This window comes from Brachyistius frenatus, unplaced genomic scaffold (assembly GCF_029030835.1).
Source record: "Brachyistius frenatus isolate BFR_SWC_R1_liver_20210118 unplaced genomic scaffold, ASM2903083v1 Contig_103, whole genome shotgun sequence".
NCBI classification, from domain to species: Eukaryota; Metazoa; Chordata; class Actinopteri; family Embiotocidae; genus Brachyistius; species Brachyistius frenatus.
In genome coordinates, this window is record NW_027210702.1 from 647252 (window position 1) to 673894 (window position 26643).

The following is a 26643-nucleotide window of genomic DNA, read 5'->3' on the forward strand; positions in this document are numbered from 1 at the left end:
TCTTGAGAACTTCTCATGGGTGTTCCGTTATTAATAAATTGTTGATATAACCGGTCAGGATTTCAACAGTCTAGTCAGCATATACCGGGGGTTATTTTGATCGCAATACATGCAATTAAATTTTTGTAAGGTTACTATGCTCCTACCAACTTAATTTATCAACTTTGAAACGTTCTTTTTATATATATATTTAAAAAAAAACATCATGTTTTAGCCACTAACTAATGATACTACATATTATGAGTAGGATACTGTACTTAAGTACAATTAAAAGCATACTTTAATCCATATTACTTTCACTATTACTGTAGTCCACTACACTGTAGACAGTTTTTATTAGTGTTATCAAGAAAACAGCACTGAATGTGGGGGGAAGTCCTGAATAAGTGGCTGATCACATTTCAGTTCATATTACATCATTCACCACAAGTGACACTAAATAGAGTGCTATAGAAAACGGATGATATATTTTAAAAGTGAAATTAAGATGTATCTGCAGCAATACATCAGTAATACCCATCTATCATGAAGGACATTTTCCATCTGCAACTATGTTTATGAGAAAGGGAAATGACTGTCAATAACTCAAGAGATAAATGATATGAGGGCAATGAGAAGACATTAAATAGGACCGACAAGTGGACAATAAGTAGTATTAGCAGCATCAGAATAAAATGAATCAGGATAGATTTCAATATTAAAATCCCTCCAAGAACAGGACATTAACCCTGAAATATAGACCACAACAGACCATGTTAGATGTGACTCTACTTCATAAATATTTGAAACACTATTTTAACATCTTGGATTACCTTATAATTGTGTGAAATTTCTTTCTATAAAGGCTCACCAGGTGTGATTTGTTTTTTACAGCTGCGTGAAGGAATCAGCATTTTCCTTTTGTGAATAGTCTCCACGAAAACTTTCACGAAAGCAAGCTGTACAAGTGCAGTTACAAATCTGTTTTATTGAGAAAGCGACACAAGCTCGTCTTAAAAAAAGGGAATAAACGAAAAAACACTTCCAACAATTCACCAAAAAAAAGAAAATAACGTTGTCATCACTGCCAGGATAAGAGGGAGGGGTTTGGTGGGTCCATCTGGGCTTCCTTCAGAATCTTCCGGAGCGCTCTCGGTCCCTCGACCTCCGCCTCTCGCGGTCCCGTCGTCGGTCCCTGGAGCGAGAGCGTCGTTCCCGGGAGCGCGAGCGAGAGCGGTGCCTGGTGGGAAAGAAGAGGTCAGTTGACAAATTTGAAGTGATTCTCAAGCATCAATCTTTTACGAGTTCTGTACCTTTTCCTGCGGCGGCCGTACAGCTCCCTTCGAAGTTCCCGTGAGATGGGTTTCAGGTGCATGAAGTTGCAGAAGCCTCCTCGGGTGCACTCTCTGGGGGAAAATGGCACATGAAGGATTAAAACTCGCTGGCCTTGAGCCGTGCCACGAGGAAAAGTTGGCTCTCAGTGACATGCTGAGGAGCATGCCAACCCACCAAGCAGAACACCTCATCTTTATCTCCCCAGTGTCTCCTATCACTGGCAGAGCAAACAACCACCGATCCAGTGGAAAATCACTGGGGGACTCATAAATGAGCGTGAGGACAAAGTTTATCTTTGTTTTTAAAAGAAAATATAATTCTCTCAGTGGCCATGCAGGTGAAGGATGAGCTGCATACAGCGCAGTGTATCAGGCATGGCTTCATTCTGCAGGAGGTCTTTGAGGCCAAAGTGAAGTCTTGTCCTGAAATGTGGAGCTTTGTGATGGAAAGAAAAGGATTGTCTCTTCTTATTTGCAAGTGAGGAAAGTTTCATTTCAAGTGGCTCCGAAAAGTTTCTTTTGTTTCTCTATTATTTGCAAGTGACTCCTTTTGTTTTACTTTCCACATCTAATTGACGACTCCCTTGTGTCCTTATCTTGTGACCTGCAAATCTAGTCAGTATTACCATACGAAAGCAGATACAAAGGAATTGGGGGCGACTGTTAATTGTTTGTCACACTGTATAAAATATAAAATACACTGTATGTATTTGAAAAAATTTCCCCTCAGGGATTAATAAAGTAAGTAAGTAACTACCTAACCTAACCTAACCTAACCTAACCTAACCTAACCTAAAGCTGCCCTACGGAGGAGTGACGTTGAGCAATGCTGAGCATCTTTCTTTGAGACTACATGCATTTGCTCCTTCTTGCAAGAATAAATGTCCGATATGTTTGATTTTGAACCGAGCCTCTGAGTAATTTTTCTAACAGCTACCAACTCATCAGACCAAAGAAAAATAAAATGTTTTATTACATTTAAATGTTTAAATTACTGCTTTTAAATCATTTACCTCTTGATACTCACCCCATTTCATACTGGCGGCAGCAGGCTTCCCTAAAGTCCGTGACGGGGGAGAGCTCTGCGTGGATGGGTTGGCCGTTGAACCAGCGGTTGTTCAGGTCCATAACTGCTTTCTCGGCATCCTCCTCACGACGAAACTACACACACAGGACACGCATAATAAGTTATATAACATCAGTAACGTTAACTTAATTTGTACTATTGTTTAGTTAGTTTTAATTTAATTATTCTATTTTATTGTAGATACTGTGCATTTTTATATTTAAATTTTTTTTTTACTGTTATTTTATTTCTTTCCCGTATCTATAGATGCTGCTGTAGCGAAAGAATTTCCCTTTGGGATTGATTGATTGATTGATTGATTAACTAACTAACTATCTATCTATTTATCTAATGACAGGGCACTACGTTTTTAACAAGGCAGTTTTGTATCAGGGCATAATCATTAAAATGATCTCACAAAATGTAGGTGTGTTTATATCATCAGTTTAAATTCCCATGATGTTAGTTCATCCTCTTTCAACCAACCTTAACGTAGACATTGCCGACAAGGTGGTCGCCTAAGTTATCACACACGTTCATCTCCTCCACCTCTCCATACTTTTCCTCCATCTCTGTGAACACCTCCTGTGGCAGAAATAAAAATGTGGACATTTTAGCGCTGGCATGCTGCTCCTGCGTCTCCTTTCAGCCGTTACAAAAACAGATGACGAGGTTGGGATGTCGCATCGCGCGACATGTGTAACCAAAAAAAAAAGTAACGAGCACAAAAGGTCACTCACTTCAAAGAACTCATCATAGTGCTCCTGCATTTCCACATCGCTGACGGCACCTACAAAATGCCGACAAGGAACAGTCAGGGCAAAGATGGACAGACACTGGTGGTAAAAGGCAGTCTTCTAATGGACTGTGTGACAAACAAATCTAACTGTGGCGACATAACATCTTGCTATAATAGCTACACCCTGTAAACAGCAAAAAGGTAAAGAGTATGTGTTATTGGATGCTACACAAACCTTTTAACATTTTTCACAAAAGCAAAGTCAAAACTAGAGCTCTTCTCCTGATTGGTGGAGCTTTATTTCAACATTACATCTGCAAATATTTTACCTCCTTTACAAAACTGTTTGTGTAACTATGTGTACACTGAGTACAGAGGGGTCATGACGTCATACCGCAGAATGTAGGTTAACTAATCCGTGACGACCCCTGGCTATTAGATGAAGGAGAATTTTGTAAGTTGTGGGCATCGCTAGTAGAACCTGCCTCAATGAATCAGAAGCAAAAATCGAGCGAAACTGTTAAATGTAAACACAGAAAACAGCACGTTACAATTATAGATCTAAATTCTATCACCTCAGCAAAATGGAGGATGTGAAATAAAAGCTGTTCTTTGCACGAGTTAAACCAGGAAAACATGCAAACCAGCATGAGGCCAGTAACTGTAACTCCAGGAAATGGTGTGCTGCGTTAGACATCTCTAGAGGGCATGTTGCTACTCTGAACCAAATTCATGTGAGGGCGGTGTGATATGATGAATTAAGTGCAGTCGGTGCTGGAGGGTCCTGCAGATGAAGGGAGAACTTACAGTGTAAACCATCAGCAGACTGGGCAGAGATTTGAAGGTTATGAAGGTAAATGTTCAAGAGGGAAATGGTCTGAAATACAAAACGTAAGCTTCTGTGATATAAAATCCAACCGAGTACAGAGCTGGGGAGGAAAGAAATTGTGATTAGATTTTCTCCAGCTAAATATGTGACGGATATTCACAAGGATCTCATAAATAAAGGCTTATTGTCACCCCCCTCACTGTTTTTTTTTTTTTTTTTTAGTTTTTTTAGATCATTTCAAAAGATTTTATTATGTTTTACCAACTACTTTTTCGGTGATATTACAGGTTAGTGGCAGATATAGAGTTTAAGGATCTATACTTGCACGATGCACGACGAACAATTTTGAGTTAGTTTAGCTTGTAATGATGATTAAAACAGGTCCAGAGAATTTTCTTTTTTATTTCAGAGATTAAAAACAAAATCAAACACAGAACGATTCAAACACCAGTTATTTCTTCTCATTGTGTTTTTTTTGTTAACTCATGAATCATATGAAAAATGTCATTCTTTAACTCCACTGCTCTGATGCAACATTGCAAAACACAGTTGTAAGACACTCATTTGTACGGCTGGATGATCTCCACTGGGTGAAGAGTGAAAAGCTGTTTGGCTACACAATCAGATGCTGAATGAAGTGAATGATCAAAGGCTGCATACAAAAAAAAAAAAAAAAATGCGACTTCAACTTGTCTTCTGAATTGTCGTGCACGATCAGAGAGCGTTGATAATAAAAGTCACATGAAACACTGAGGTTTTCTATCAATATCAAGAGTGAACACAGTCCTTTCAAAAGACCACTGGACGCAGTTTGAATACAGCTCCAAACAAAAAACAAAACCACATCTGAAATCCCTCTGACTTCATCACACACCTACCTGTGAGAGGTTCTGCTTCAGCTCTATTCGACTGGGCTCATATCGACCTTCAACACTTCTCAGTCTGCAAGAACTGTTTGCTTTGGCATCACTGTTCGGACACTTGTTCATTACGTGGAGGCCGAGTTACCCAAGTGAAAATAACAGGCGGTGAAAGCACCAGAACAAAGTGTTTGATAAATAATGAAGCGCTGACCCGACCGGGTCTCCAGCCGGCAGGGCTGAAGCAGTACCTCACATTTGTCATTTACACGGGAACAACGCTTTTGGGAGGTTGCTCACAAGTCGTGGACTTACAGCGGGAAGCGTCGGCCGTCTGCGCGCTGTTCTGGGGGTTTCGGTAGATGTTTTGAATCAAGATGGTCTGCAGAGAACAGAAAGAAAAAGGAGATCTGGTTAAATGGCATCAGTTTGTTTACATCTCTTGAACACAAAATCCTTTGACAACAAGAGTTACACACACAAAAAACCTCCCCGTTTACATGCGAAAGGAAAGTCTTTTTCAGAAAATAGAGCCGTCCAGAGACAGGTTGGGTGAGATACTCACCTGGCTGAAGGTGGGTTTGTTGTGCAATCTTGAACAGCGGTCTCCATGTCTGCAAGCTCCGATTTTAAAATAGAAGGAACAATTGACCCTGAAAAAGGAGTGAAGTCGTCATCACATGCTTGTTGACATCGTGTTTGATATATTTTAAAATGCTTGATCACCTCAACCACAATATTATGTTGGTCAGAACCAGTGAAGTCCAATACTCCGTATTATTCTCACGTTATCGCAATAAAATGGGACAAACTTTAATCACACACCACGTTAGGCTTCCTACTTTTAACGGGTGTGCCAGCGAACCGGTGAACGACTTTTAAAAACGGAACATTTGGATGCAAACTTTTTTGCTTCAGGAGCCTCGATGAGTTTCATTCAATGCGTTAGCTGACCGTTAGCTTCCTCTGGCTAATGCGAGCTCGACTGGGACATTCAGCGGAGCTGATGCTACAAACTTAACCCCGCTGGTGGTGAAGAAGGACGCTGCAAACATGCGTCACGGAAAACTCACCGTTTAGCCAACAGAAACCATAAATATTAAACAAGACTTACTTGTCTTTCTCTGTGCCGAAAATGGACGCCAGGTACTCCGCCATTTTCGGCTCGTCGTAAACGTATTCATCGACGTCATTACGTAGCGGGGTTAAGCATGCGCAGTCGCGACCAGCTGACTTGCAGTACGTCTGAACACCGCACAGCTTCGCTGTTGTTCCAGAAAATGTGTATTTTATTGTACAGCAGTTATTTTATTGTGTAAAAAAAAAAAAAAAAAAGCCAAACATTAGTCATCCAATCTGTGCTTTATCAGCTGTTTGTTGTCGCTGTATTGCAGCGGGGTCATTTCCTCTACAAGCACAGGTTGGATTTAAGATACTTTTTTCCTTTTTATAGGATATTTTCAAGGACAATTCTCATGATATAAAGTAGGAATGAAATACTTATACCACATCTATCTATTTTTAGGAAACGCACACTGCTAATTAATATTGTACATGTAAAACAAACAGCTCATATAATAGTGCAGCTTCCAAAAGTTTATATTGTACTTTTACTTGGATACTATTTTGAAGGCAATGTTCTCTGACCGGAAACCTGTAGCGGGTCAATATTCATCTTTACACCAGTATCTCAGGGGTCGAATCCCCAACAATAGTACAGCTCATTCATATTCAACACTGACATCATCAGGGTGTTAGGAAAGCTGGTGGAGGAGTCCTTTCAACCTTGAATGAAGCTGATTGACAGATTCCAACAGCTGATGTTTTTTTTTCTGATAAAAGCCACAAACGCACATCAATGAAGTAGGCATTAAGCCCAAGACGCCACAGCCTCCTCATCTCCTCCTCAGCAAAATGACTGTACATTATATCCTCTAGTGAAACCACAGCACTCTGCACGAGGCCGCACAAGTTTGCAGGAGACGCAGACGGTGAATAGCAGGGAGAGGAGAGAGGAAGTCAGCTTGAAGAGGGCCGACCACAGACGCTGCCAAGAAGTGATGAAGAAGGAGCACAGATCGAAACAAACTTCAGAAATAAAAAACGATTGTGTGACAGACAGAGATGTTCAAACAGCATGGGATGTTAGCTGCAGCTGTGGCAGCAGGGTCATGTGGGAAACCCCCGATCTGATATGCTTCACCGAATTGGACTTGGAAGATTTGCAGAAGAAAGACCACCCACCGACTCACGCTTGCACCTTTACGTAGAGGGTGAAGAGGCAGAGCTAGGAAGGGAGTGAGCAAAAAGAGGAAGCAGCATGTAAAGCAGCTCTGATCTCAGCGTTTCTCTATTTTGTTTAATCAAATGATGTTCCTGCTGGAGTATTTTTCATTTGGACTCGCTGCGACTGAAGATGACAGGAGGTTTTCGGAGAGTTTCCATCATGAGGGCTGATCACCGCTGGACTGTCCTGCATGTGTCCATCTTAATGCTGCTTCTCACCGTAAACGTTGATAGTAAGTTAATATTTTTACATGTTCGCGTGTCTCAGTATTTGTGCAGTGTTACATTTCTTTTCCCTGCAGGCGTTCAGACTGTAACATCTGCTTTTTGTGATCCAAATTCTCTGGTTAAGGTTGGAGGCCTGACGTGAAGGTCATGAACTCTAAAGTGCAGCGTACATGTCCACACAGCATGTAGACTTATGAAAATACTTAAAAGGACAGGTGTGTCATAGTTACATCCCAAAGACAACAATCATCTCAGTTTGGCATGACATGTCGGTTATTGAAAGTGATCTCAACTGTAACACAAGTAAGGTGCAACTTGTTTTTAAAAGCATGTCATTTAAAAAAAAATTGTTTTTTACCACAAATGTCTGCTGAACTGAAATTGTCTGTTTCAGAGGATAAAAATGTGACTTGTCACAACCAGAGGCTGTTTTTGTGGCCAATTTTCTGTTTGCAGTGTGTCCGTTCTCTTTAAAAACAGCTGACGTGATTATTTTTAAATGAAAAAAAAAACGACTGTATGTAAATGACTTTATTCACACAATCCGACCAGTGTCACTGACAAACAGTATGCTACATAACTAAGTACACCTCTGTGTAACATCCCTGAAATGTTAAGACTCCAAATTATGCAATCTTTCAAGGATTCATGTCGATTTTCTGAGCACTTTAGGATCACGAATGATCAAAAGCTCCAGGACGGCTGTTAGATGGACCTTCTGGTGACACTGTAAGTTGGTTAGCTGCTGTTTTCAAGGTCAAGAATGAACTCGTGACTTAAGATCAGTGGGACATCTGTAGGTTAAAATGTAAAAGGTGGAACTGAGATATGTGGCTTTAACATTTTCCATGAAGGGATCACTTGCAGTTCCTTCACCTGCTGGATCGCACGCAAATCGTTTTTCCACTCATGGAAAAAAATGAAATGAAATGAAAGAGTAATTTTTTCAGGGTATTTCAGTTGTTTTTGTGCTTTCGTTTTTACAGCAGTCAGTCATGCACCACGTTTTCTTTTCTTTTGATCTCGTATTATTGCATATGATGATACTTTTCCCTTCAAGTACTGCTTTGAGGCTTCCATTGTGTATTTCAAATAAGAGTTTGGTGTCTGTAAAGTAATGTAACAACTTCCATCAACCTTTTCTACATAAAGTCGTTTTGTCTGGAAAAGCCTTAATTTAAACTCTTTATCGTAAACCAGCTTCACATTTAACTGGTTCATAGTTAACTGACAGAGTAATTCCTCATCTGGATGTGTTTACTGTCGTTTTTCCTCCGCAGGTGAAGAGACTGACGGTAAAGACTGCTCAACAATAATTAAAGTTCGCCGCAAAACAGTTTACAATGCCTCACTTGGACAAGAGCTTCGGATTCACTGCTCCGTTTCCTTCTGCAACAATTCAACACCAACAGTCTCCTGGATTAAACAAAATGAAACTTCTTTCAATGTCAGCAGTGACAGTCACATTAAAACACAGTTGAACATGATAAATTCATTGGAAGGAGAATCGTTTTTGATCTTCCAAACCATTTTGAGAAGCGACTCAGGTGAGTATTTGTGTCAAAGTGGAAACAGTATCAGTCATCTCATCACTGTCTCTGTCTACGGTGAGTGAGTTTTTCATTAATTTATTTATGACCCATTAAATAAGTGTTCACATTGTACAGCTTAGATTTCAAACCGTCTTTGAATAATGAATATACAAAAGCAGAGCTACATTTTAAAGTATAAAACACATCTGACAATAAATGAAACTTATTTACACTCCAATCTTTGTCTCATCAACACTGAACACTGTGTTGTTTTACAGATGATAGTGAGATTAATGAGACACAGATGAATGACACAAGTAAGAGGACTAAATGTACTACACATACAGTATATTTGCTATCAATGCTTTCCTGTTCCTAACTTTAATCTGAATCCTAAAACATTTGTTCTATTGTTGTAGTTTTTTTTTTAAACGAATATTGAGTCAAACTGTTCTTCTTCACAGTTTCTGAACCTAAACTATCAGAAGACTTTTGGATGTACGTGTACTCTGCAGCTGGGATTTTCATGTTCGTCATCATTGTCATAATTATATCCGTCATATCAATGCGAGGGTGTAAAGGTGAGGTGTTCTGATCTTTTTATATATATTATTCTCTTGTCCATGTAAGACACTTACACTACTGGTATGCAGTAACTAATTTCACCAAACTGTATGTTTTGCAGGGAAATCAAAGAAAGAGACAGACGCTGAAAATCAGGTGAGACAAACATACATCTCCAGCTTCCATCCACCTCACCCTGTTTTTACACCTTCAGTCATTTTAATTCAACATCGTTTCTTGGGATGTTTGCAGTACATTGAGATCCCCATGGTAGAGCAACCCTTTCCTCATATGAGCCGCCAGCCCTCCCCAAGAGGAAGCCAACCAAGGTCAACCAAGAGAAAGATGCCGCCAAGGCAACCCAACGACTTGAGATTATCAGGAGACCACGAGCAGCGCTGTGGCCAGACGGACCGAGAGGGGCAGAGGAATACAGTGCAGGAAGAAAGTACTTATCTTGTGTATGCAGCTCTCAACCATCAGCTGCCAGCGAGGGCTGCTGCTTGGCCGCTGAGGCCGGAGGAGGAGAGATCAGAGTACGCAGCTATCCGTGTGGGATAAAGACCCCAAACCTGCTGGACCAAATCACACTAGAAGATCACTGATGAACATTTAACACTGGTACATCTCCTCCAGAGGAGCTCGGTGGGATACAATGGGATACAAAAGACTCTTTCATTGCAAGGAGTTTATCTGCAGCAGGAACAAATGGGCTGAGAAACCAGTCAGGGACAGACTAACATTGTGCTGAATGTTTTGTTTTTTTCATTGTATATGTTGATGTGAAACTAAGAAGTATGTAGGAAAAGAGCTGAAATGAGGTTTCAAAGTCATCCCACTGTATAAAAGACATCCCTTATCAATCCGAAAGTCTTTTTGTGATGTTGATTTGAATGTCTTGTTTGTGCAAGTCAGACTTGAATTTACTTTTGAAAAACATCATGTGATGACAGTAATGGTCTCATACTTGTCTCATTTCAACTACTGACTCACTATCTGACAATATGAATGACTATTGAGTAATGTAAGTATTGATTGTGATTTTTGGGGGAAATAGAGAATGTATTATGATTAATTTTGTGCAATCAAAATATGTGTATTCATAACTGTTTGATTTAAATTCAAATCCTGTGATTCTGATTTACACTTGTAATGTTTTTCATGTTCAACAATCAACTACCTTTAAATTAAAAGTTTCACGCTCATTAAGGTTGAAAAAAAGGTGTTTTGTGCTGTTATAAATACAGTGTACTACAGTGTAGAGTGTGCATTATCTGTAATGGTAGTACATCCTCCAAAGGCCACCGTGATCACAAACAGGAAGTAAAGTCAACCACATAACATACTGTGATATAAAGCTCACATACCCAGGTGCTTTACACAAATTGGTTCTTCAAGTACCAACCATGAACGCTTCCTCCTGCCGGACTTTCCTTCATGTGCTGATGTTAGCTGTGTTCGTCCTCACTCTGGATGCTGAAGGTAAATTATTCCATCTAATTCGCTCAGTTTAAGTCTGAACAGGTCTTTGTTAAGGTCGGTCTTTGTTTCTCGGGACATAGGTGGCGGAAATACCAATCATATAAATGTAAAAGGTTATACAGACAAAAAAGGTTTCAGAATAGCTGATCCACCTCATAAATCCAGAGCAGGTGTGTTGAAATATTTTACTGGACAGCGTGGCCAAAAAACTGAACTGGACTGAATGTGAAAAAAGAAAGATGATCAACGACGGTTCAACATGCAGGACAGAACAGGAAGCTGCAAGAGGGGTCTTTGATGATCTATTGTTGATATTAATTCATAGTTTACACCTCAGAGGTGTTCATAAAGTTTGTATTGATGAGTAAATAGATATTGGACCTCTTACACAATAATTTAAGAGGGCAGAAATATATGTTTTTCCTGCATTCTTCTAAAGATGGTGATTTTAATGAGTGAATACGGTGGAGCAGCACTTTTTTTTAACCTTACAATTAACCTCTTGGGAAACATTTGGGCCCAAATCTTCATTTCAATTTACTCAAACTCTAACGTAAACCTAAACCTGTTTCATTTGGCAGAATTTGTTTCAGGTGGTATAAAACCTAAAGCTTAAGCCACAAAGATACCTCTGATGACTTGCTGACCTGAATTCGCCATGTGGTGGACACAGCTGCAGCATGAACAAAAAAAACACACAGCTTTTTCTGTGATCTAATTCAGACTGATTTATGAAGTGACAGTAATTCCTAATTTAGATGTGTTTACTGTCATTTTTCCTCCGCAGGTGAAGAGACTGACGGTAAAGACTGCTCAACAATAATTAAAGTTCGCCGCAATACAGTTTACAATGCCTCACTTGGACAAGAGCTTCGGATTCACTGCTCCGTTTCCTTCTGCAACAATTCAACACCAACAGTCTCCTGGATTAAACCAAATGAACCTTCTTTCTATGTCAGCAGTGACAGTCACATTAAAACACAGTTAAACATGATAAATTCATTGGAAGGAGAATCGTTTTTGATCTTCCAAACCATTTTGAGAAGCGACTCAGGTCAGTATTTGTGTCAAAGTGGAAACAGTGTGAGTCATGTCATCACTGTCTCTGTCTACGGTGAGTTTAAGCTTTTCATTCTTCCTATCATAACTGAAGTCTTTATTATCTCCTAAATTATCAGACTGAAGATCATTTTCCGTGACCATTTGACTGTTTTTTTAGGTGACGTAGAGCTCACCACAGTTACATGGACAGATTCAGATTCAGAGTCGGGTAAGAAAACTTAAATCTCTCTCTCATAATGCAGTTTCACATGCCTTGAATGACATAGCTTGCATTTCACAGGGCAAGTGTCCCAAAGCTGTTTTTGCATGAATTAAATGTGCATACATTGGCGCTTCTATGAATCTAAACGTCCTGTTATCTCACAGGGAGCCTGACTACTCTGAAGTCTTTCTGGTTATTTGTGTACCGTGCTATTGGAATCATGGCATTTATCATCATCGTGATGGTGATTTATGTTGCATCTGTGCAAATGCATAAAGGTGAGACTGATTTTTACATACAGTAACTGGTTGAATCCTCAGGGTCAGTGAGTCAGCTCCATTTGCAGACCTCCTCCTGAAAGGAAAAAAAAAAAAAAAAAGGAATTAAAATGCCAAAGTACAATAATAATAAATATGTAATCTGGTGCACATTCAATGAGATCTCACCTTGTGTCCAGAAAAACCCAGGATTGCACCGGATCCAAATCGCCAGAGTTCCCTTGAAGCCAACAAGCACATTTATGAAAATGATTAGTAGCTGTTATGTTTGTGCAATGAAATCAATCTGCTAAGCTTTGCTATTGAAATTTGTCTAATATACTATGGAAATTATTGATTGACTTGTCAGCTTTTTACAAATCCAGTTCTTAATACTGTATGTGGCAATATGTTGGTGTGTGTGTGTGTGTGTGTATTAGTGTTGATTTAATTTGGTGTTTTTAAATTCATGTAAATCAAACTGTAATTAAACAGAAGTGAAATCCTCACGAGAAACCGCTACTGTTTACAAGAACTGTGTGAGACTGAATATGCACGTGACAAACTGACAGGTACACAGTTTTGTTTCCTGTACAGGTAACAGTTCTTATGCACACATCCGGGCTTTTGGTTTTAGTTCGTCAAACCATCAATTCTCTCCAGACTTGAATCCAGGAAGCAACACATTTCAGTTCAGACTGAAACCAGCTCCATTCTAAAAAAATAAGAACCAAAAATGTCCACAACCCACCTCTGTGGAACTTGATTGTAAAGGTCACAAAGTATGAAAGGTCTGAATAAGTTTGAAATTTACTCTATAAAGGTTCAACATAATTTGTTGTATGTTAAAAGTTAATTCTGTCTAAATGTTTAACAAGTGTAGACGAGAAGAGGGGAAGTGGGTGGGGGTCCGCAGGGCTGCACGAAGCACGTGGATCATTGTTGCCTGTGGGATGTGGTTTTGAAAGTGATATAAATTGACTTACACCTGCATTGCCAGCTCAATCTGGCACGGCCACACACACACACATATATACAGTAGATGCACATACTTACTTCTCACAAACATCCCGCCAACACGCACGGCTGCGTCACCCATCGCCCACCAACCACCTTGGTGACGCATGCAGGTAGAGATAGCTGTCCCTGAAGAGAAGCATAAAAAAGTGTGTTACCACACCATATGCTCATAAACTTATGTTCATTATGTTATTTTAGTGCAGTCAAGGTGGGGAAATTGTGCACAAAAAATATGAATGGGATGGACAAGGAGAACTTGATATTACTTTATTAAAGCAAGTTAAACAAGTTCGCCATCTACTGGTGTGGATGAAAAACCTTTTAGTCTTTTTAAAAAAAAAATTTGAATGCTGTGTTATTATCTTGGTGACATAGGAAAATAAAACCCCTTAATTATTTAAAATGAAAAGCGAGTGAATCATTATTTCCGAGCAGTGTGACTCCATAGACTTAACGAATGCTTTAAAGTGAAACCCACAATGAAAGCACACAGTTTCCTTCAGATAAGCCCAGATTGTTTTCATTAATAGTCAAATTATTTGCTTTAATGGTATTAGGGTTGCTGATAATAATCAAAATAAGTCTGGCAAATGCCACTCAAAAAACAAAAAAGTATTTCCTGCCTTTGTTGAAGTGGAGACTGCACAGAACAAATGATGTTTGGAGAAAATATTACAGCGAGACAGTTTAGGACAAAACAGGATGAATTCAGTTTGGAGAAGAGGCAAAAAAATGAGGATTTCATCAGAGAAAAAAAGGGTGATTTAACAGAATTTGTAAATGGTTATAGAAAGCATAAATGTTGAAAATAATATGACTTTCTTTGGAAAAAGTTTTGAGTTCTTCAGCGTTTGAGTGTTTCTGAATGCTGCTCGTTATCATCCTATTCTGCAACTGAATTAAAGTTATTAACACAAGTCACAAACAAAATTTATCATGATTTTCAAAGCAACATTAAAAGCCATTACAACCTGTAACATTTGACTTCCTGTGCAGTTTTCAATGAGATTTTTAAATGTTGAGACTTAAAATTTTTATTTTGGCAGGAAACGTGTCTCACAAGTGATTCACTTAAATAATATCTGAAACAACAATGGTGGAGCTGTACAGCTTTAAATATTTGTGTTAGTCACAGATAGAAAAAAAAAAAAAAAAAAAGAGAAAGGATTGAAGATGCTGTTATGCCACTCGTAAGATCTGAGAGTGAAAGAGTTAAGTCACTGCAGTGGGCTGTGGAGGAAATGAGTTTCCTATTGTGTAAGTTCAGGGTGAGCCCACTCTGCCACCCACAGTCAACACCCAACAATGTCAAAAGCCAGTCTGGACCATTTTGAGGGTGTATGAAAACATTACGCAAAAACCTCTAAAATACAGACAATGAAAACAAGCAGTTAAACAGCAGCAGATAAAGTTTTTATTTCTTAAACACAGCACTGATCCACTTTCTCCTCAGCACCAGGACAGGAAGGTATTTAACAACTTTACAGACACCAAAAAAAAAAAGAAATTCAAAACCGCTGCTGACACTGACGAGTGAAAGGAAAATGAAGCAGCTTATTAATATTTAAACCTTAAAACTGTCTTTATATACACAGATAACTGACCTTACTATAAAATTAGATATTGGATTTATTGTTATTAGACTATATATATATTTTTTCCAGTTAAATTTTCTCCAAAAAACAACAACTATAATACTGTACACAGCCCATGGAGGCCTACATTAATGCTTTCCCAAATAAAAAGTTAACACTGGTGCTTCCTACAGTTCAGCTCTGTAAGTCAGAATACTGTACAGCAATGCAAGGAAATGTACACACACACATAGTTTGTTTCACATTTAAAACACACATACATCCAAAGAGACAAAGCCTTCTGTCTCTTACTCACCCAGTGATTCACAACTGCAGGGTTCATGTGTGCAGGGATGGGTGGGGCGATGTGTTCACCACAGAGCACACCAAGGTTACAGGTCGACTGGCCTCTCTGCCCCGCATGCAGCAGCTATAAATAACAAACCTTTCATTTTGTTCCACTCAAAGCATCCTGTCAGGCTAACTCACGCAGGGCTGGTCCACCGAAAGTGAAGATTCATAGTCCTCCAGCTTCTTTTTTGCTTTCCCGTAACATGTAACTTTGAAACTGGTACCCTGTTAATCATCCTTCCTCTCTGACAGCCACGAATAGAAGGCTTGCAGCCGTTGTAACATCCTTTTGATGGCCACACTGGTGTCCCACAGCAATCAGAAAGCAGAAGTAAAGTACAACTGATGTGGTTGTTTCATTTTCATGCACTTTTTTTTGTTTTTGTTGAAGGCCTCATTAGGAGAAAGATGACATCACAGACATCTGTGCACCAATTCAGGACTTGCAATTTACAATCTGATGACAGCGATGTGGCTGTTTGTTCATCATCACCTGATGATGAGTTTCTGAGCATCAAACCCTTAATTAATTAGCAGTAAGAAGATCTGATCAACTTAAACTTTGACTGCTGCAAGTTTAGTCAATTTTAGTCATGAGAAATTAAAAGTCCTAAAGAAGGAATTAAGATTTGAAACCAGGTTTTAAGGAGTTTTGAACAATCTAGAAAATGTTGTTGTATTTGAATGGGAGCTAATCATTTCCCCACTGACAAAGGATTTAGTTACTTATTTCATTCAAGTAGATTACACTCTACTCAAGCATTTATCGGCCTAAAATTATTACAAATACTTAATTTATCGTCGTGTTCAACATCAGAAATTTGCGAAAACACACATAAATGCACACCATGCAACAACCTTTGTAAAGCAGAGAGCATCATTTCCTCCCCGAAGACAGAATCTCTGCAGGGTGCTACTCGAAACTCAGCATTTCATTGACAATCAAAGAAACTGTTCTACAGTAAGTGTAATATCTAATTTTAAATAATGTGGTTTTAGTTCTGTTTACTTTGTGTCCTCGCTATGAGTATCTCCCCCGCTCATGGGAGCAAAGGCAGCAGCTCTCTTCCCTTCCTCTGCACACTGAGCTGAAGGGCACAGTGCTGAGCAGCTAGGTCAGGCTCTGAGCTCGCTGGACCTTCATCAAAGCAGCGGCGACGACGGACTCCAAATCAGTCTGGACAGAGAGAGAGAGAGAGAGAGAGAGTTAGCCGGTCAGCCAGCCACCTTTGTCCCGATACCAACAGAAACTTTCCACATTTCATTCCCCATTTTTGTTTAATCACGCAACCCTGTGACGCTGTAAAACTCTTTTCACGACAGGGCGCCCCTGAGATTTCATCGGTGAAAGGTCGGACACTTTGTGTGTCAGGTTTCTGGGACTGTTTTACAGTATTTAAGTGAAATGATTCTTCCATAGATCCATGAATCACTGAATACGTCTCACCCTGGGAAGAGTGAGAGTCTCTCAGTGCAGAAATGTCATAACGTCATGTGCAGAGGTTGTAATTTCTCTATAAATCCCACACAGGAATGTAAAAATAAACACAGCAAGCACACAAAGGTCTGTGCAAACACATATTCAGAGAGTCCCCAAAACTCCCACTCACATCCAAAAAGACCACATGCACAAAATAATGAAACATTGCAGGAATTCCACAGCTATAATGAAGCGTCTTGCCACACCTCGCTCAGTCTACATGTGGCAGCAACGCGAGTTATTTAGAGGGGGCTCGCTTGGAAAGTCTATAATGCTGAAGCTGAATCAACGCGTGTAGCCTAAAAGCCAATTAGAGCAAGTGTGATGAGTTCACTCTGCTGTGTGAGACACTGCAGAGGTCAGTGAATGTCTCTGGAAAGGAGTCTCATTATTAAAAGGATTACTTCTCTTAAGTGAAGCGACCAGCAGGTGTCGCCTTCTTCATGTTAGGAAGCTGTGTTTCTTTGACGATAAAGAGAACAAGTTTCCCTCTACTCACTTAGGGATCTGTCAGTTCTGCCCTCTTGACCGGATGAGGTGCCTGCCCCTAACTTCCTGCGGTGCTACAGATTAAACAGTGCCCCTGAAAACAGCGGCTTTCATGAATAAAAAAAAACAAGGCTCTTATCTGTGGTCAGCGTCTGTACATCTCCACCCGGGCAAAAAAATCATGGAAGTACAGCCACAAATAGACGAGCACCATTTTACTGGAAGCAACTCGGGCATCTGCCCTTCTTTCCAGCCGCGATCGAAGAAGGCAGAGGTTAAATAACGCCCACTAATTCAAAAGAAACCACATGGGTGTAGTTGTGGCCGGCTTGTGGTTCGACTTCAGCCGCAGACGTCACAGGTCTTTAGTGGATCTGTGGAAGGATTCTCTGCTCCTAAGTGTCTCAAAAACCTTTGTCAACATATAGTTGATGGCTTTTAGAAAGTCAAACCATAAAAATGTCTTTTTGTGGATATAAAAACCACAAATGAAACACCAGACAAGTGTCACATAAGGACCTTTAAAGATGCTCGTGTTGAATCGTACCCGAAAATCAACTGTTATATTTTTCATAAATGCTGTCATCATGAGTTTGATGTAATTACAGTTCATCTCCAAATAAGGACAGAGGCATCGAGACACTTTCATCACAGCTCTCTTCCACTCAACTGCAATCTGAATCCCCTCACAGTAACAGCCTGTGTTCCCGGCACATCCCAGCTGAGCCAAGACTGGGAAATACAGTATGTGTGTGTCTGTACAGTCGAGTGTGAGAGGGGACGTTGTTATCAACTGGGCAGGCTTTCAAACTTTGGGCTTGTCATTGCTCCCTCATCGAGGCCCCTGAAGTCTGTCTTCCCCCTCGGTCCGAGGGATTAGACTAAGAAAGAAAGAGGGTATTTTCTGCTGGCTGCTAACTCAAGACAATCAGCACAACCACTTGTTATTCTGCTCAGGATCCACATAGTTGGAAAACCTCGGCTTCCAAACAATGCGGAAAGTCTCAAGCAAACAGGAGCTTTCTTTCCTGAGAGAAATCTATTTCTGCAGTGACCTGGCTGCAATCTATTCAACACGTCCCACGCGACACAACCAGTCACATGCAAACAGTATTTGAGAGCGCAAGACTGTCCCAGGCAAAAACACAAACACTCAGCAGCAGGATCGAGACCTTTGCTGCGCTGGAGAGAGGTCGGTTTTGGAACTTGAATGAAAGCGACTGTCAGTGACTTATCATCTTGAAGACATCAGTAACGTATGTGATTTCTTATCGTGCTGGAAAGCAAAGACGAGGTGGAGCTGAAGGAAAAAAGAAAAGCATTAATCACAGCGCTTCTGATTGAGTCTTTTTTTTTTTACACATAAAAGATCTGCGCAGGTAGGAAAAATCTGCATTTGCTGGGATTTGTCTCGACAATAAAAAAAGCAAAATTGCCAAATCGAGATGAGCCGTGGGACCATCCTGACCTTGACACGTCAGCTCCCCTTTTGTTTTTCTTCCTTTACGACTTCTGTCTGGCCGACAGGAGCACACCAAGCTTCAGCCAAAGCTTCTGTCATTGCAGCATGGGTTTGGTTTTCCTGCCTTCCCTCGGTGTGCAGAAAATTAATGATAAAGGGGAAATGGGCAGCGGTCCATGTGCCACATTACGCTGGCACCGCACTGTTTCCATGACATCCAGGGGGGATTGTGAGGAAGGTGTTAACACGGGTGTGTTTATGGCACACAAGGAAGCTTCAATCATGGCACCTAAATGTGGAAAGGATCTGTGAGTTGACCTTTTGAGTGCGTTTTTAGTAAGTGTGAGATATTTTATAGTTCGATGACGCCCTTGTTGCCTGCACAACTAAATTTCTCAAATTTACTGAATTATCAATAACAAATTGTTAAAACAGAAAATATGAAAGTTTATTTTGGCCCCATACTGTTGGCAGTAGTCATCTTTTATCGGCGGCCACACTTCACACGTTTTCTAACTGTTTGTTCATGACAGCAGCTTCAAATTGAACTTGTTGTTGTATCAGCTCAACTTTGGTTTTCCTGCTGTAGCTCTTGGAGGTTGGCTTGGTGTTTCAGGGCCCATAAAATCCCAGGATGTTTTCTGTTTGTGTGACCAGAAGAAATGTGAACACTTTATCATCGCCACTATAATGACAAGAGGCACTCAAAACTTGGCCTCCCCAACAGCCCACAAGATAAACAAAATGCACTGCATATCAGCGAGTGTTTTTCTCCCACGATAGACCTTCTGTAATACAGAAATGTCCAGAGAAAATGAATAAAAGTTTGATTTAAAAATGCTCGGCCTGTGTTTTAGTTGTTTTTCTGCCTCTCAGAAGAACATCAGTCTTCTGCTGAACTTTTAAGGAATTGCTTAAAGTGCTTCTTATTCACTTATTTCACCCACGTTTTCCTGAATTACCGGGATTGAAGCTGGCAGCCATCATGAGGAAAAACCACTTTCAGACCCTCTCATAACAGGAGTTACAGTATTTTTGATGACGTGCTCTAATTTGCTCTTGTGCGCCCACCGGCTGCACTTCCTAAAGGGCTTCTAGAAAACCACCAAAGAACAACTGTGCTGCTTCCAGCTGCTACAAACGCTGGCACTGCACCTTTCTAACTGTACAGAAGTATTTAAGTCATCTGAGAGAAGTAAATGTTGGACGTGAAGCTTTAGACTCACCGTCAGTGCAGATGAAGCACTTGCAGAGACACACACACAGACAGAGGAGGAGGACCACCGCCACGCCGCACACTGAGAGGAGGATAACCATGACTGGACTCACTGCAGCACACAAACACACACACACACACACACACAGTGCCTCAAATACAATGTTTAGGTTTTAAAAGTGCAGCGTGTGAAATGCATGACATCTGGACTGAACATGTTAGGTGATGTGGTATGACAGTAAAGACTCTTTCATGCAAAAATAATCCTTCCCGTACGCCGTGACTTTACAGGATTCAGGCCCCATCAAAGCAGCCATAATTACCCGTGACTAAAATAGCAGAGAATACACACGTGTCAACGAAAGCCTGTGTTGTCTTGCACCTCAGCACACGTAAGGATGGGAAGTATAGCTAATTATTACACATTTTAGCAACATGTTGAGACAGTGGTGGTAGATTTAAGTTCATTAACTAATCAAGTGTTTGACCAATCATGAAAACTCCTCACCGTTTGAGTTGAGGGACAGTGTCAGGGGTTTCTCCAAACCCTGGTGGTGAACGACACACTTGACGGACAGGTCACGGATCGGCCCTGATTGGAAGAACAGCGTGCTCGTGACGATCGTCGTGCCGTCGCCCTGGTCGTAGGCGGATAAAACTGGCGGGCCTAGTGTTCGGTTTTCCCCACTGATGTTCCAGGTGACCTCTGCCGCAGGCCGGGACTGGGTGGTGCAGTTGGCCTCGGTGACTCCAGAGGATGAGATCACCTGGCTCACCTCTGGTTTGGGTAAAACTGGGGAAAGGTAGACTGTGTTCAGTGGCTGCTTGTAGATAAATTTGTGGCATTATATTTGGCTCGTTTTCATCCTATCTGCAGCCTTTTTCTGTTTTGTCTGAGCCTGCCATTCACACACAACAGAAGGCCGAGATTTGCTCCTCTGCATTTGTAATGGAGATGGACAGATAGAGCACATCGACTGTCAATCTCTCTGCCCCGAGGACACGGTGACACAAGTCGTCCCACAACAGGCCGGCCTGGAAACAAAAGCCAGACAGAGAACGGAGGCAGAGCAGCTTTTACTAACTGTGTGTGTGTTTATGTGTGTGTCTGGATCTTTGGTTCCGTCTGTTCAGACAAAAGCAAAGCCTGTTTAGCAGAGCAAGAAGGACACACACACACACACACACACACACACACACACACACACACACACACACACACACACACACACACACACACACACTAAGGCCTTGTGTCTGGGGAAACAGTGAAGCACTCATCCCCTGGGCTTCATCCCAAATGAATCGCCCCTTTCCCCTCAGTGACACCCCTTCCTCATTATCACTCCAAAACCACACACACACACAAACACAGGGAGGAAGATCAACAACCACTCACACTCCTGGAACGTCTTAAAGTCTAAGAGTGGCTACACTCACATTGTGTGTTTTTCTTAACCTCCCTGGCGCAGTAGCAGCGCTGAAGGGAAAAAGAGGACGAGGTTAAGTGTTGGCGAGGGAGACGAGGCTGCGTTTCCACAGCTGGTCAGAACAGTAGTGTAATGATCCCCTCCACTACCTCTCACCTCAGGCCTGCCTGTGGTTTGTTTATACACAGCGCTTCCCTTTCCTGAGCTGTATCTGGGACGCACACACACACACACACACACACACACACACACACACACACACACACACTAGCACACATTTCCTTCAGTGCAGCACGTGTCAAGATCATTTAAAATGCCTACAATAAGAGTCTCACCATAAACAGAGAGGCAGGCGGTGGCGCTCCTCGTGCCGTCCGGGTACGTGTGGAACTCACAGGTGTAGCAGGCCTCGTCCTCTGTCCGGACCGCCTGGATGGTCAGCTGGGTGTCCCCCAGGGTTCGGCTCAGACTCACCCGGTCCTTGAAATGCTCCTCCATGTTGCGGTGGCCGTGTTTGGTGTAGGAGGCCACGGTGGTGGTGTCGCCCTGCTCGGCTGTCTTCCTCCACAGCACCTGGCGAACCCTCTCAGGGAGGCTGTACCAGCAGGACAGCGTGGCCGGCTTCCCACTTATGGCCGTCTTGTTGCCGTCCAGGTGCACTTTACCTGGAGCAAAGAAAGTTCAACCATGATTAATATACAATACTACAAAAAAACAAGATCATACTGACTGTCATAATGTGGTTGGATGGTGGTGGATTCATTTTCTGCTGGTTTGTGTGCAGGTTCAGAGGCAACAAGAAGGTCTGGAAGTAATCAAAATGTGTGTGTGTGCACATTTAACAGTAAAAACAGGAAGCCCCAAAAGCTGGCAGAGTGGGTGGGCTTTCTCTCCTGCTGGTCTGGGAGTTCAGACCTTACCCCACTACTTCCTGCTTCAAGGGACTCGTGAGCAAAACAAACACCCTGTGTGACTCTAATCAGGACGCAATCCTGTGACTTCTATAAATAAACAGAGTTGCAAAAGGCTTTACGGAAAAAGAAAAAAAAAGGAAAGTTTAAATGTCAGGTGGAGTTGCAGCACTGAAAAATGCTCACTGAAGATAAGATGTTCTTTAAGAAAACAGAAGCGGCTTCATGATCTAAAACAAGTTGTTTCTCCAGTATAAACATGTTCATACTATAGCATAAAACTCTCTGAGGGTGGAAGTAGTCTTTAGGAGAGATTTGGAGCTCCTTAAACGCTCACCAGTGACGCTGATGCACGTCGAGCCTTCTTGCTGGCCCTTGGGGAAAACATCAAAGATGCAGCGGTAGCAGCCCCCGTCATCGGGCCGCACCCTCTTGATGGTGATGTAGCTGGCGTCGTTGTGGGAGGCGGTGAGCTGCACGTTGGGCTCTTGGTGGCTGACGCGGACCGGCACGCTCGGCTCGTACGCCAGAAGGACCTTGGCTTGCTTGTTGAGCCAGCGCACCTGCCGGATGGTGTCGCCCGTTGCCGTGGTGATGTTGCAGCCAAGCAGGAGGGGGTGACCTGCCTCTGCGGTCAGACTGGCAGGAGCTACAACCTGACCTGATGTAAGACAGGTACAGTGAGCTTCTGAAGACTTTTTAGGGTAAATGTCTGAATATTCATTTTAAAGAATTCAGAATATTTCATATAACCCTGTCTTGTATTTGTAAAGCTAAAAAAAAAATAATTAATGATAAGTGCTCAGGTCCTTTATATCAGTAAAAATACCAAACCCTATAAAAGTACTCCATTTTTAAATATAGTCCTTCATTTAAAACCCCACAGAAGCAGCACTTAACGTTTTGAGTCCAAACACTGGTGGTTCTGCAGTAAAATGGCTCCTGTAAATGATATATTTCCTATTACATGATTTTTTTTAGATGATTGATGGAGCAGGAAAAAACAACAATACCTCTGATATACACATTTGTGTTGCATTCTTAGCTGTTTTTGTCAAATTTTGGAAAAATTTATAGCAAGCTAATAAATCCAGGTAATTTTATAGAAAAGTAGTAAATAAGTATGTACTTTCCAGATCTGGCAAAATGAAGACATGCAGCAGAGAACTCAGGAAAAAGAAACTGAACTCACTGAGGTTAAATTTTTCTCTCATAATAATGTATTCTTTTTGCATAAACCCCACACTCTCTATGGTTGAGGTTGACGGTTGCCTCTGCCTGTATCTTGAGGAACTGTAAAACTTTGATCATATCTGCGACCATCTCATCGAAGGATCATCCGTATGTACCTTGCGTCGTGGAGACAGTCGCTCCTGCGATCCAGAGCAGCACACACAGGGGGAGGGCGGGTCCACACATGGCACACCGAAGCAGGGTTACCAAGTCACACGCTGACCCTTTATCACATCCAGGCTGCAGCTGTAAACACAAACACCGTCGTTGAGCTTTGGCCTCAACCCAAACCTCACAAGGAAACCTCAGCATGAAACACTTTGACAACTTGCAGCTTCATCAACTTTAAAAAAAAAAAAAAAAAAGATGTAGAAGCAGTAAAGAATGAAGTATGAATGGAGCAGCTGCGATGCAGACGTACCCCTGCCAGCTGTCCAGTGTCCTGACTTGAGTCGAGTTGCTGTTGGTCAGCACAGTCGTAGCTGCATCTTACTGGCACGCCGTCTGCTGTAATGGGAAATGTGAAGCCAGAAGATGACATTAGCTATGACAGCATCGTCTCAGCGTCGTCAGAGATTATACTCTTTGCTTAGTGCTAAAAGAAAACAACAACAAACTTTGTTTTTGTTTTGTTTGTTTGTTGTTGTTGCTTTTTTGGGGGGGAATTTGTGCACTCAATGGCGCAGTTAGTTCACTTTAATATGTATAAGCATCATCAACAACAGCTGCTGATTTAAGCAACATCACCTGGGGTCTAATGGAGGTTTTACAGGTTGATCCACAGCATGCACTCTTCCCCAGTCAGCATGTAATTATGCGACAGCAAAATAAGCTCCCACTTTAATGTCTAGACAGCAAAACAAAGGATTTCAAAATCGATAGCTGAAATCCAGCCGCGAAGAAATTACAGAGCCCAGATGATGATGCAAGACATTAGTCATTGAGGTGATCACAACATGTGTGAGTATATATGTAAAGCAGAGGGTGTGTGTGTGTGTGTGTGTGTGTGTGTGTGTGTGTGTGTGTGTGTGTGTGTGTGTGTGTGTGTGTGTGTGTGTGTGTGTGTGTGTGTGTGTGTGTGTAATAAGAGGGCAAACACCAGCCGAGCCCAGCGGTGGTTTGGCTATAAACACCACATTGTGGCAAAGCTCATTGTTTAGGAGAGACAATAGAAAGATGCCACTGTAAAATCTGCTTGAGAGTCGCGCTGGGTTCAGATCAGCTCTCCACATCCTGGACAGAAAGGTGTAAACAGCAGGAGTCGGAAATAAACTGGCCTTTGATCAGACTGCCTGCGAGTGAAGTGAAGTGGACCTACTGGAAAAGAGAAACCCACCTAAACCACAAGCCAGCCCAGGTCCAGACCTCAGAGCTTTACGGCGTTATTTGCTCTTTTACAGCGCCCACCATCTGGCTTCAAACATGCTGCGTGCTCCTGTTGGGCAACACTTAAACCACTTTTCCACTACAAAAGCTCCACTGATGTCTGACAGTGAGCTGGAGTGGCCAAATGCGATTCAATCAATCAATCAACTAGCTTTTAATGTGAAACTTTGCAGCATGTATTATTTTTTATGATATTTTGCAGATAAACTTAAAGTCAAACAATATGTACCAATTTTTGGAAGAGATAGTAAGTGTTTATTGAGGAAGAGGAACCAGGATGCCAACTTAAATCCTAAAAATCTGCTCTACAGCCAGATGTGCACTGAACATATTCACCACAGCTGGCTCAGTCCATGGAAACAGATGTTATATGTGATTTTCTTGAAAGTATAGCTCATTTAAAACAACGAAAATAAAAAAGTTTTTTTTTTTTTTTCACATCACCAACCAGTCCTGTGCCTGTAAATCTTTTTGGCGGGTTTAGTGTAAGAAAATCTTGAAGAATTTGACACACATGAAAAACATCACCAAAAAGAAAAGAGTGAAAAACACAAGAAATAGATCATCAGCTCTTAGGAAAGGTTTGTCCAACAAATGCAAGCAGGAAAACAAAGTAATGGCTTAAATACAGTCAGTTTAAGTAAATTTTACAGTTGTAAATATATATAGGTAGAAGGGGAAAATCAGCTACTTTAAGAGAGTTAAATGGTATTTTCTGTAAAATGTTAATAGATTAAAAACATCCCATTTTCATGACAGATATAGTGATTTATTTAGTTTGAAATACAAACTTAAGGTAATTTTCTTTTACTGGATTTGGCAAAAATGTACAGAGAAGTAAGTGAAAACTATGCAATTATTAAATCGTCAAGTTATTTTAAACCAGTTTTGCTTGAGGCTTAAACTGTTACGAATATTTCATGATTAAAAAAAACAAAAAAGACGTCAAATTTACCCCGACAGATCCACACAGACCGGGCTGCCTCCTTGGATCCGAGATGCTCCCTGTGCTGCAGGTAAAGACAAACTGGAGCAGCATAATCCACGGGTGAGACATTAAAGCTGCAAGCGAACTGCTTTGAGTTCCTGCTGCCTCGTTTCAGCCCATAAGAAAATGCAAACACTCAGTTCCACTACAGACGTGAAACCTGAATGAAGAGAGCCCTCTAGTGTCCAATTGCCAAATATAAATAAATGCAGTTACATCTAATGTTTTCTCAGTTTGTTTCTCAAGCTAAAGAAATGCAGTATATTCTTTTAAAGAAACACAAATATCCAGAGGTCATCAAGGGTGATCCAAACAAATTAAGGCCACAAGAACAGAAAAGCAGCAGTAAAAACGCAGGAGACCAAAAATTATGAATCATCTTAATCAATAACACACCATTTCAGACAGTTTAATTGGTTTTGTAAATACATCTGTAACCCCCGTGCAGCAGTTGCTTTAGAGACAGTGCAGAATAGACAGAAAAGAGGGGAATTATCAAATCTAATCCAGGTTCAATGAGACTGGTTAATCCATCACTCGTCTGACTGCTGCACAGACAAGAAATATCCACCCCGAATTACACTTACAACAAAAGGTTTAATTAGAACACAATATAATAACCAATACTACAACAAATTAACAATTCCACAGATCAAAAAGTGTCCAAGCAGGTAATGTGAAAA

At 41.2% G+C, this 26643-nt stretch overlaps 4 protein-coding genes across 5 annotated transcripts; 2 read left to right on the plus strand and 2 right to left on the minus strand.

Annotated features, from left to right (window-relative positions):
- Window positions 1-947: 947 nt before the first annotated feature.
- On the minus strand, window positions 948-5986 carry LOC138628685 (splicing factor U2AF 35 kDa subunit-like). The gene is made up of 8 exons (XM_069711858.1): window positions 5922-5986; window positions 5373-5460; window positions 5123-5189; window positions 3120-3169; window positions 2866-2964; window positions 2341-2474; window positions 1293-1385; window positions 948-1219 (listed from the first exon to the last, which is right to left on the minus strand). Exons 1-8 carry the CDS (start codon window positions 5963-5965, stop codon window positions 1111-1113), a joined length of 684 nt encoding a protein of 227 aa, XP_069567959.1. The 5' UTR covers window positions 5966-5986; the 3' UTR covers window positions 948-1110.
- An 834-nt stretch (window positions 5987-6820) lies between these two features.
- LOC138628688 (B- and T-lymphocyte attenuator-like) lies at window positions 6821-10202 on the plus strand. 2 transcript variants are annotated; one of them, XM_069711862.1, is made up of 6 exons: window positions 6821-7326; window positions 8602-8928; window positions 9132-9170; window positions 9318-9434; window positions 9539-9573; window positions 9670-10202. In XM_069711862.1, the coding sequence occupies exons 1-6, from the start codon at window positions 7224-7226 to the stop codon at window positions 9976-9978; spliced, it is 930 nt and encodes a 309-aa protein (XP_069567963.1). In that variant the 5' UTR covers window positions 6821-7223; the 3' UTR covers window positions 9979-10202. The 2 variants fall into 2 exon arrangements, with proteins under 2 accessions (XP_069567963.1, XP_069567964.1); XM_069711863.1 differs by lacking the exon at window positions 9132-9170.
- A 573-nt stretch (window positions 10203-10775) lies between these two features.
- Window positions 10776-13186, plus strand: LOC138628689 (uncharacterized). Its single transcript, XM_069711864.1, has 5 exons — window positions 10776-10899; window positions 11687-12013; window positions 12119-12169; window positions 12328-12441; window positions 12621-13186. Exons 1-5 carry the CDS (start codon window positions 10824-10826, stop codon window positions 12695-12697), a joined length of 645 nt encoding a protein of 214 aa, XP_069567965.1. The 5' UTR covers window positions 10776-10823; the 3' UTR covers window positions 12698-13186.
- Window positions 13187-14831: 1645 nt separating this feature from the next.
- On the minus strand, window positions 14832-26067 carry LOC138628667 (OX-2 membrane glycoprotein-like). Its single transcript, XM_069711834.1, has 8 exons — window positions 25928-26067; window positions 24008-24093; window positions 23703-23832; window positions 22691-23014; window positions 21778-22107; window positions 20521-20805; window positions 20023-20124; window positions 14832-16542 (listed from the first exon to the last, which is right to left on the minus strand). Exons 3-8 carry the CDS (start codon window positions 23770-23772, stop codon window positions 16538-16540), a joined length of 1116 nt encoding a protein of 371 aa, XP_069567935.1. The 5' UTR covers window positions 23773-23832; window positions 24008-24093; window positions 25928-26067; the 3' UTR covers window positions 14832-16537.
- Window positions 26068-26643: the final 576 nt, after the last annotated feature.